Source organism: Palaemon carinicauda, chromosome 2, assembly GCF_036898095.1.
Source record: "Palaemon carinicauda isolate YSFRI2023 chromosome 2, ASM3689809v2, whole genome shotgun sequence".
Classification (NCBI taxonomy): Eukaryota; Metazoa; Arthropoda; class Malacostraca; order Decapoda; family Palaemonidae; genus Palaemon; species Palaemon carinicauda.
The window spans coordinates 36543513-36555553 of record NC_090726.1 but is presented as its reverse complement, the minus strand read 5'-3'; the positions used below and the strand labels follow the sequence as shown (position 1 = coordinate 36555553).

The 12041-nt window shown below is 41.4% G+C and overlaps 1 protein-coding gene across 3 annotated transcripts in view; it reads left to right on the top strand.

The window, feature by feature from the left end:
- The window catches only part of LOC137623863 (tripartite motif containing 13-like), a 101722-nt gene that overhangs the window by 81730 nt on the left and 7951 nt on the right, over positions 1-12041 (top strand). For 2 of the 3 annotated variants that reach the window (XM_068354675.1, XM_068354672.1), the window contains one exon: positions 4780-4959. The exons of the other annotated variant lie outside the window; for it this stretch is intronic. In XM_068354675.1, coding sequence (XP_068210776.1) covers positions 4780-4959 — 180 coding nt within the window. The remainder of the gene's footprint in view (positions 1-4779; positions 4960-12041) is intronic. 3 annotated transcript variants of the gene reach the window in all.

The following is a 12041-nucleotide window of genomic DNA, read 5'->3' as shown; positions in this document are numbered from 1 at the left end:
TTCTCTTCATATGAACGACCTAATCCCTGACCCCACCTCAGGCCAGCTGCTCTCTTTGCCTCACTGTTGAATCAGTAGAACTTCAAAAGTTCAAAGTTGGAGCAAATGCTTTTTTGTTGACCAGGCGGACATGAGTCTTTTTATAGTTTATATATGACATATTTGTTGTTGACGTTGTTAATAGTTTATATATGATATATCTCTTTTGACATTACTTTTTTTTAGAATGATTTGTTAATTTGTTCTCTTCAGTTATTTATTTCCTTATTTCCTTTCCTCACTGGGCTATTTTTCCCTGTTGGAGCCCCTGGGCTTATAGCATCTTGCTTTTCCAATTAGGGTTGTAGCTTGGATAGTAATAATAATAATAATAATACCTTGCGCTTTACTTCCATATTTTTCTCTCTATATCTTTCATACTTCTCTACACTATCACTGCAGCCATTCTTCAAAAACCCTCTTCTTCTCTTCCACTTTTACCATAACTCCTTCATTCCACCATTCACTGCCCTTCCTCGTGCTGCCTCCAACAAACTTCTTGCCTCACACATCACTTGCAATCCCAACAAAATTTTCTTTTACTAACTTCCACTCCTCCTCTAAATTACCAGTTTCTCTTACTTTCACTCTGTCATAGGCCATTTTCAACCTTTCTTGATACTTAGTTTTTACCCCCGGTTTTGTTAGCTCTTCAACCCTCACTAGCTCCCTTTTACATCCCCCTACTCTATTCTCCCACTCTTTTGCTACAATTAATTTTTCTTCCACCAAAAAATGATCAGACATACAATTAGCCATACCCCTAAACACGTGCACGTCTTTCAATCTTCCAAACATTCTTTTAGTTATCAACACATAATCCATTAACACCCTTTCTACCACTCTTCCATTTGCCACTCTTACCCATGTATACTTGTTTTTATCTTTCTTTTTGAAAAAGCTAGCGCTTATCACCATCTCTTGCTCAACACATATCTACCAGTCTCTCGCCACTCTCATTTTCACCTGGTACGCCATACTTCCCAATGACACCTTCTACCTCTCCAGCACCCGCTCTAGCATTTAAGTCTCCCATGACAACTACATAATTCCTTCTACCCAGTCCTTCTACACACCCAGTTAGTAAAAAAAAATAAACCGTAGATATAAATCCAATTTTTCTCCTACCGTAGTTATTGAAGTAGTTACAAGGAAAATAAATGATGCTATCAACATTTCCTGTGGTCATGATGACCATCGTCAGTTGGGAGCTAAGTGTGTTACCACTTATAATAAAGTGAGTAAAAGTGAATATGATACTATGTTCCCACCGTTGGAAAAGACTATAACTGTAAAAGACCATTCTCCTTGGTTTGATGGAGAGACTGGTGAAAAAGAGGGAAAAAAAGATGTAAAGAAAGAAAGTGGAATAGGTTAAAAACTGAAAGTTAGCCTACTTGGGTAGAATACAAAACTGCTGCGTGTCAATATAACTACCTACTAAGAAGGAAAAAAAGTGAATACTATAAGAGAAAGATCCTCGAAGCAGCAACAGACAAAAATAAGTTATATCGTCTCCTGAATGGTATAATGGGAAATGTAAAAGAAATGAAGCTACCTAATGGATGGTGACCAGGAACTAGCAAATGATTTTCTAGTATTCTTTAAAAACAAAATTGAAAATATAACCAGGTCATTTGTAAATACTCAACATCAGATTAATGATACACCAGGCACACAGACAAAATTTATACGATTTAACAACATAACACAAGATGACATCAGAATTATCAAGAGAGCAAAGAAAACAAACTGCGCAATCGATCCTAGGCCAATATCTGAAGAAATTGGAGAGAGAAACTTTTCTAGTCTAGCTGAAATAATAATGAGAATAGCAAATGCAAGCATTGATGAATGTAAATTTCCCAAATCTGAGAAAATGGCTATAGTCACACCAGTTTTGAAAAATGCACTGGACTACCAGGAATTAAGCTCATATAGACCTATTTCAAATCTATCCTTTGTCTCAAAAGGGCTTGAATATGTAATTCTTGAACAACTAGTTAGTCACTTAGAAGTAATATAAGCTTTGCCTGACAACCAATCTGCTTACAGAAAACTATACTCTACGGAGACAGCCATCTGCTCTATTGTAAATGATATGCGGGAAATGATGGATGAAAATAAATGTGGTATTTTAATATTGCTCGATCTCAGTGCTGCTTTTGAAACAGGTATGCATGAACTGCTACTAAATGATCTACGGTCCATCGGCGTTGAAGATCAAACCTTTGAATACCTAAAAGGCTGCTTAGTTGGTAGAAATTAGTGTGTACAAATTGGAATCTCTTATTCATCATATAAACCCTTAAACAGAGGGGTACCCCAGGGGAGCGTACTTGGCCCAATCTTATTCTGCATCTATACTATTGGTCTATCGAAAATACTACAAAGGCATGGCGTGAAGTTCAAACTATTTGCGGATGACACACAATTTTACTTTTCCATAAATGATATAGATGACACTACTGAAACTCTAAGCCGAATCCTTGATAGTGTTAGAGAATGGATGACATTTAAACAACTAAAATTAAATGATAACTAAACTGAATTTATGGTGGTGGGTAAGAGAAACAGCGTGAGAAACTTGATGATATTCAAATGAACATAAATAATGACTCGGTGCCGATGTCTAGTAAAGTTCGAGATCTAGGTGTATTTCTTGACTGTAACCTGTCTCTAAATGCCCAAATAAATAATGTAATAAAAACTTCTGGTTATCATCTTAGAAATATTGCGTTTATAAAAAAGTATCTGGACGAAAATTCTGTAAAGAAACTTGTGATAAATTGTGTTATTACGAGGATTGACTACAGCAACTCTATCTATTACAATTAACCAAAAGTGCAACTTAAGAAATTACAAAACATAATGAACAGAGGCGCAAGACTGATAGAAGGTGTCCCACCTAGAGAAAGAATCACCCCTATACTAATTGACTTACACTGGCTGCCGATTAAAGTGAGAATTGAATTTAAAATATGTACAATAACCCACCAAGTTATCAGAACCGGTCGTCCAAAATACTTAGGAGAATTGCTACATATTGCGCAGCCAACAAATCGTGTTGACACGATTTACAGATGGCTTCAAACTGTTGGAACCTAGATATGTGTCTACTTTAGGCTCCAGAGCCTTTAAATATGCGGCCCTGAGACAGTATATAATAAGCTCCCCTGAGACATCCGAATGATTGAAGACATTAAGGCTTTCAAGAGGAAACAGTGACGATTTAACAGTAAATGAATAATATGTCATATGGAACGTTAAATACTCGGAACGAACAAGTTAAAACGACAGTGGAGGTCCTGTAGAGATAGGGGTTCCCCTGCTATATGGGACCGGAAAAGCAGCCGTCAAAGTAAGTACTGTTAGTTCTTTATTCATGGTGCATAAGATTTTTCATAATTCTAACCATTTTTTGCATTTGGATCTTCCTAGACTGTATCATCCTCTATGTAGTAATGCAGTTAGTCTCAAGAGTTTTTTCTTCTCCATCATACGGCACAATACTGCATAGTATTATAGAAGTTTTATTGCAGCTGTGACCAAATTATGGAATGATCTTCCTAATCAGCCAGTTGAATCAGTGGAAATTCATAGCTCAAACTTGCAGCAAATGCTTTTTTGTTGTTGTTGTTGTTGAACAAGCTGACATGAGTATGTCTTAAAAGTTTATATATGACAAGTAGTTCATGGTTTAATGTTATTATGATCTTGAGATAGTTTATATTCCTTATTCATTACTTTTCATATATATCGTTTATTTATTTCCTTACTTTCCTCTCCTCACAGGGCTATTTTTCCCTGCCTGGGCCTTTGTTTTATAGCATTCTGCTTTTCCAACTAGCATTGTAGCTTAGCTATTATTAATAATGATAATACATTTTTAATGAATCAACAATTCGTCCTTTTCATACATGTGGCCAAATCAGGCTAACAATCTTTCCTCTTTCTCTATTAATCTAAAATATTTAATTCCTCAATTAATGAGAACCTGACTAGACCTTTTGCATGTGGTATAGAGACCTGATCCCTTTACACACAATTGTAAAGGCTCCTTTGTCATTAAATTTTCACGAATATTACACAGCACTTCACACAAGGTGTAAGAAAAGATATAAAGAATTGAATGAATTACTATGGAAAGTTATATGCATATGAATGTATAATTCCTTTGTATACTCTACAGTATGTAAGGATTGGTCATTTATTTTTCCCACCATAGTAGAAAGCACTTGCTTTAGATTTAATTTTCCCCTCATGTTCACCCGTCTGCTAGTGGATGATGATTGTCGGGTTAGTGTTGCTGGACACGTACACACACATTGATTTATGGCTCTTTTGGAGAAGATTGTAATACTTTCCACAGAATTTACGTGTGAAGAAGTATTTTTTTTTTCTTATTGTAAAAGTGATCATGAGGAATGTCTTATCAATTTGATTTTGTGGCCAGGAAAAATTTATTTTGTTATTTGAAATTTAGATTTTTATTCTTCTGTAAAATTATTCTATCCTGTAAGAACTCATCTCAAAAGATTCATTAGGCATTGTGATTAAGTGACGCAAATTATTCGTAAAAATAAAACATGAACTTTCTCAGAAGTAATGACGAATTGGGTCATATATGTTATCCTACCAGTAATTAGAGATTGTCCTCATTACAAACCATAAAACTATGAAATGATTACAATTGTGAATCTTATGTTTAGAAAAATATCTTAATGAACGTATGTACAGGCAGATGAGATGAAACGAAATCCAGATTTCTGGAAGAAGACTATTGCGTCGGGAAAGGTGTTTGCAGTGAAATCAAGTCATAGAAGTTTGCGATTTGCCGAAATGACAATCGAAGATGACAAAGTATATCTTTATCACCTACAAGATCGAAAAATTCCACCTTCTGCATATACAATCGAGGTAAAATCTGTGTGCATTTTGTTTTCTTTATTAGGTTTTATATTTCTGCTCCTTGATATCACAAGAGTATAAATGAGAATCAATTTGTCTTTTCTAAAGTTCTGATTGCTAATTTACTTTTGAGAAATATATTTGGTCTGTTTCTTCTTCAATAGCACAACAAATGGCTTATTGAGAAAGTCTTACAATTGTTGGAGATCAATGTATCTTTAGGAAATATAATTAATTTGTTCTCCCTTATTTCGAGTATTGTTCTCCTGGCGGGTCTTCATTCATGCCTTCTCTATCATAAGTCGCAATAAATACTACACAGTATCCTATAAGTTTTATTCCAGCTGTGATCAGATTGTGGAATAGTTTTCAGGTAGTTAAATCAATGGAACTTTAAAAGTTCGAACTTTTTGTAAATTCGTTTCTGTTGAACTGGTTAACATAAAACTCGTTTTGTTTTATATGTGACTGATCTTTTTTAATGTTGGAAGACTCAGACCTACATGGCTGAGAACTATGAAACGCCAAGTAGGAGATGATGAATGGAGAAGTATTGATTTAAAAGCTCAATATAGAGACAACTGGCGAAATCTAACAGAGGCCCTTTGCGTCACTAGGCGTTGGAGGAGATGATGATGATTTCAATATTGTTACTGATATTAAAATGTTTTACGTATTTTATTTGTTACTTACATATAGCTTATTTGCTAGTCCCTTATTTCCCGTCATCATTGGGTTACTTTCCAAATTGGAGCCCTTGTGCTTGTAGCCTTCTGCTTTTCCAACAGGGTTCTAGCTTGACTACAGAAGGTCCTTAACTTACAAAACTTAAAAATGGTTCCAAGAAGCTGTTTTAAAGTCCAATTTTGTTAAGTTTTGACCTTGGGTAGGCCTAACCTGAATTCCATGCCTATGATTTCCAACCACAAAAGTCAACAAATACCACTGTAGTCAGGTTTCATATGAAATAGATGTCAGGTTATTACAAATGTTGTTTTGCTTACAGTATAAAATAAAGTGATATTGTTTTATTACAGTATTTCTTTATTTTATCTTTATTATTTTCAGTTGGGATACATGTTTGTATCTCCGAATGTTTGCAAGTTGAGGACCTGTAGTAATGATAATAATACTCTAATACATATAAACTTGAAAATGGTAGCACAGTGTTTATCAGGTCAATAAATGGTATTTTTGGGCTCGGCCATGTCGTCCTGATGAAAGGTTCCTTTAGGTAGCTTTCTAAGGGATATTTGTTACAGTGATACTCCCAGAGAAATAAACCGAAGGTCTCCAGGATTCTAACTCCTGGCGCGAGTATCAAATTAAGGATATCGCAAGGGATCAGGGACGTATTTTTTAGATACGACACATAGCAATCTTCACCCCGAATAGATTTAACTCTTTGATGTAAGGGGGAAAAGTGGCGAAAGAAAGGGGTTGCCGTTCTAGGTACCCAGTGGACCTCCTATCCGTACTACTACCTGCCGCCATTCCTTTACTTGTAGCATTATAATCTAAGTTTTCTCCCAATGTTTTCCCGGTGTTGTTGGAAGTTATCGGAATATTAATCATGCAATCTCCAGCATCTTCATCCTCTGGAAAGTTGAGTTCTGGCACATGCATAAAGAACGACTGCGTTCATGACACCATCCGGTTAGGCAAAAGCTCTTGTTACGTTAATTACGACTTTAATCAAAAAGAAAAATTGGCAAGAGCTTACATTTATACAAATCAAAGATAATACTCAACTTTCCAGAGGCAGATGAAGCTGGTGAAAGCATCATAGCAGTAAAGATAATCCAAAATAGCGAAAGGCACAGGGAAAACACCGAGCTAGGTACGCTACTTGAGAAAGAATGACAAGATGGCGCCGGGACGTGACGTCATACTGGCGCCCAACTATAGAACGAGTAGGAGTGTTGCCATAACGGCCCACCTACAATTCTTGCCACTTTCCCTCTCGAAGCTTAAACGCTATTAGGGGTGTAGATAGCTATGGAGCGTGTCAAGAATACGTCCTCTGATATGCGATATCCCATAAGGTGAAAGCCAGGGATATTCGTGCCAGGAGTTAGAATTCTGGACAGGGGTGTAGATAGCTATGGAGCGTGTCAAGAATACGTCCTCTGATATGCGATATCCCATAAGGTGAAAGCCAGGGATATTCGTGCCAGGAGTTAGAATTCTGGACACCTTAAGTAAAATTCTCTGGGATATATCACTGTAGTTGAATATAACTTAGGAAGCTACTATGAAGGAACTTCCATCAGGACGACATGGCTACCTCACCCGAAAATAGATTTTTCGCGTCGCTCAAAATCGTTTTCCCTCCCCCTTCTATCCTTTAGGGGCGGCTTAGCCGTCACAACATACTTTTGGCCGGTATTCTACAATCATCCCGGCTTGCTGAGTTGACCAAGTTGCTGGCCGGGACCCTACCAGTGGTGGTTAGGTTGCCGCCTCGGCCAACTCCTTATGTCCTACCTTCACTGGAAGCAAATGCCCCAGTGGGAAAGACTGACCCAGCCCTAATGGCTGCAAGTGGGAAACCCATTATACTGTTGAGAATTCTTCAGTCCTCTCTTGGACTGCCATCCACAGACCTTGCAACTGGCAGTACAGCTGGCGGCAAAAGTTGTGGCTGGATGGAAGCTAGAATCAGATGCATTCCTCCCCTTCAATTAGAACTCATTCTGGCAAGGAGACAGTAGGTGGCAGTAGCCCTCCTATTGATAAGTATGCATTGATATCAATGATATAAACTGAATACTCACTTCACCTTTTCTTTCCTTACAGAAGGAGCCAATAGTGAAGTGTGCAGTCGTGTTCTGCAACCACAAGAGTAAGTACTTTTGTGGGCATACGATGTGCAGGTCTCATGCCCCCTGCTGCATTGTATCTGGATCCCTGTGGTACTGGGACCGGAAGGGTTGCTCCATCTGCTCGACCTTGCTGACGGAAAGCTTCGGGGAAGAGATCCCTGACACTACGGAGTCAAGGGATACAGCAAGGGAAACCCTTCGGAGGTCGGTAAGAGGGTTCCAGAAGAACTCCCCCGAGACCTTACCTACCTAACGAATCTTTAAGGTGCCTTCTGTTCCCTAAGGCTCAATCCAGCATGGTTGTGCCCCAGGTACAGGTCAAGGCTCCCTTCATCCAATTGACAGTGGACGCAGACATCAAAAAGGCACTGGAAGGCATGGACATCTACCAAGAACGGATGTCGGAGGTGTCCATCAACACCGTAAAGGACCTACTGCAAGAAGGGCCTGAAGAAGAAGTGGTTCAACCACCTACGGATGAAGAAAGATCCGTTTCGACGGTAACTGAGGACCCTCAGTTCACCATGACGCCATATCAACCTATGCCGTCAACCTCTTAAGCCCCAACTCCCCAAACGGATGTGCAGGTCGGCAGGAGCGAAGCGCTCCTAGAGTCGATCCAGCAGATGTTGGCAGTGTTCCGGAAAGAACAACAGAAGATAAAGCAAGATCTCAAAGAGACGAAGAGAGAGGTAAGGGAAGGTAAACGCTCTGGAGCTTCCAGAGGCTCTACTAAGCCCCTTAAAGTATCTGACCTACCTCACTGCTCTGAAACCAACCCCTGGAGGTACACGGAGCCCATGCCCATGATGAATGGGAAGCTCTACAGTATATCTCCGAGAAGTTTGGGGTCAAGCCCCTTGAAGATCTCCAATTCTGGCCCAGCTTTTCAGCATACCCAGATTTCTACGCAAGACTGCGGGATGAACCAGCATCCCGTGAGGAGACGCTACCGAAGGAAGTCATTGTCTTTGAGCATGACAAAGCACAGGATATCCTAACCAAGACCCTGAAAGTAGCCGAATATACCAACTCCAAAGGCTCGGCTTTGAGCAAGAGGCACCCAACCTTCATTGCTCCTTCCTCCAGAGCTTTCCCCTTTTCGGTGAAACCCCTTGACTGTGTCATGAGAGGAGTCGATGTGGGCAAACTGTGCCCATTCCTAGAGGAATGTAAACCATTATCTCTAGCCATGCCTACCTGCGAGGAGAAGGGGAAAGAAGTACATCTAACCTTCTCCGTCTCTAAGTTGGATCCGGAGATAGCACTTTTGAGAAGGGAACAGGAGACAAAAGAGAGACTAGCCACTTCTTTGTCTCATCAGAACTGCCTGGAAATGTGTGCAGGCCTAGCTATAGCAAAGTCCCACATGGGTACCCTTGTGAAGGACTTGTATGCCTTCGTCAGGTCAAGGAGGACCTGTAGAGATTATGTGTTTGCCGCAGCAACGGTGAAACACGAACCCAGGAAGCTGATCACATCATATATCTGGGGCAAAGACCTTTTCCCACAAGATGTGGTTCAGGAAGTTATCGCCAAGGCCGCCACGGAGAATAGGAACCTTCTCCAAAAGTGGGGCATGTTTTCTAAGAGGAAATCATCCTCAGACAGTGGTCCCCAGCCTAAGAACAAGAAGGCAAAGAAACCACGTAGGCCTGCACAACTTCCGACCGTGACCATGACCAAGGTCCAGCGAACCCGGAAGTAAAAAAGTCTGCCCCCTACCTGGAGCCCCTCTTTGCTTAGGGGTTTCTGAGGACTTGTTTCCGTGACCGCGTCCTCCCCTACCCCTTGGGGGTTTCCGGAGGAAACTCTTTTTGGGCCTCTACCTTTGTAGGGCTGAAAGGTAGTCGAGTGCCTCTCAAAGCCTGGGTTAAATACAGGTGACTGGACTACCAACTGTTGAGGGACCATCTGGAAGGTGGTTTGAGGCTTGGCTACCATTTGAGGCACCGTGGCCGGAAGTTGTGCAGGTCTACGTGGTCTTCTTGCCTTCTTGTTCTTAGGCTGGGGACCTCCGTCTGAGGAAGACTTCCTCTTTGAAGACATGCCACATTTTTGGAGAAGGTTTCTATTCTCCCTGGTGGCTTTGGCAATGACTTCTTGGACCACTTCCTGTGGGAAAAGGTCTTTGCCCCAGATACATGATGAAATCAGTTTTCTGGGTTCGTGTTTCACCGTTGCTGCTGCGAACATGTGCTCTCTACAGGTCCTCCTTGACCTGACAAAAGCATACAGGTCCTTCATAAGGGTACCCATGTGAGACTTGGCTAAGACGATGTACATGTCTGGGGCGTTATGTAGACCTGCACACATTTCCAAGCAGTTCTGATGAGACAGGGAGGCGGCAAGTCTTTCTTTCGTCTCCTGTTCCCTTCTCAAGAGATGATCTGGCCACTTTGGAAGGTTCTCATTGAACTGTTGGCCTGCTATCTCCGGATCCAACTTCGAGACGGAGAAGGTTAGATGTACCTCTTTCCACTTCTCCTCGCAGATGGGCATAGCTAGAGATAATGGCTTACATTCCTCTAGGATTGGGCAGGGTTTGCCCTCTTCGACTGCTTTAATGACACAGTCGAGGGCTTTCTCCGAAAAGGGGAAAGCTCTGGAGGAAAGAGCAATAGAGGTTGGATGCCTCTTGCTCAGTGCTGAGACTTTGGAGTTGGTGCATCCGGCTCCTTTCAGGGTCTTGGTAAGGATGGCCTGTGCCTTGTCATGTTCGAAGACAATGACTTCCTTTGGTACCGTCATCTCGCAGTCTCACGTAACAATCTGGGTAGGCTGAAAAGCCGGGCCAGAATTCAAGATCTTCAAGTGGCTTGGCCCCCACTTCTCAGAGGTGAATAGCTTCCCATTCATCATGGGCATGTGCTCCGTATACCTCCAGGGGTTGGTTTCGGTGCAGTGAGGGAGGTCTGATACTTTAAGGTGTTTAGTATAGCCCCTGGAAGTTCCAGGACGCTTCCCTTCTTGTACCTCGCTCTTCGTCTGCTTGATGTCTTGCTTCATCTCCTCTTGTTCCTTCCGGAACACTTCCAACATCTGCTGGATCGACGGTAGGAGCACCTTGCTACTGTCGACCTGTGTAGTCGGTTGGGGAGTTGGGGCTGAAGAGGTCGACAGCATAGGTTGATATGCCGTCACGGTGAACTGGGGGTCCTCAGTCACCGTCGAAACGGATCCTTCTTCCTCTGTTAGTGGTTGAACCACATTTTCTTAAGGGCCTTCTTACAGTAGGTCCTGTTCAGTGTCGGTAGACACTTCCTGACATCCGTTCTTGGTGGATGTCCATGCCTTCAATTGCCTTGTGGATGTCTGCGTCGACCTTCAGTTGGATGAGGGGAGGCTGGGCCTGTTCCTGGGACACTACCGCACTAGGGTGAGCCTTAGGGAACAGAAGGCACCTGAGAGATTCATTGGGCAGGTAAGGTCCTGGAGAGTTCTTTTGGAACCCTCATACCCACCTATGAAGAGTTTCCCTTGCTCTATCCCTAGCCTCTATGGAGACAGGGATGGATTCTCCAAAGCCGTTGGACAGCAAGGTCGAGCAGTTGGAGCAACCCTTAGGGTCCCAGTACCTCAGGGATCCAGATACGATGCAGCAGGGGGCATGAGACCTGCACATCGTATGCCCACAAAAGTCCTTACTCTTGTGGTTGCAGAACACAACTGCACACGTCACCATTGGCTCCTCCTGTAAAGGAAAACGATTTGATGAGTATTCAGTTGTTTATATCATTGATATAAATGCATACATTTAATAGTAATACTTACTATTGTAATTAATAGCTTAGGATAGTAACTAGAAAGGAAATAGGAAAGACACATATCTGTGATTCCTCTCCCAGGCAATCGCTGAGACCTCTGTCAATATTAATATTTAGATTCCCTATAAGGGAGAATACAGGGTGGAACGACTCTCGTACGTAGAGACGGGGTTAGTAAATATTTATACTAACTTCTCCACCTGTAGTATATTAATACTGATCGGTGTTTTATATGGGTCCCGGTGATCAAAGGATTCATCTGGGTGTTGAGGGATTACTCAACCTCAACATGGTATGCGGTCCCAACATTAGACTGTGATAGGATACACAGAGTATGTTAGAAATTACTTGTACTACTGTATTGTTGTATACTGTAGCTTTACCGGTACACTACCGGGGTTAGGTTAGTACCTGGCGGCACTAACTAATAGAGAGAGAGAAATAATGGAAAGGAGGGTTTCCTATTATTATGGTTTAGCACAATAAATGGAAGTGTAGG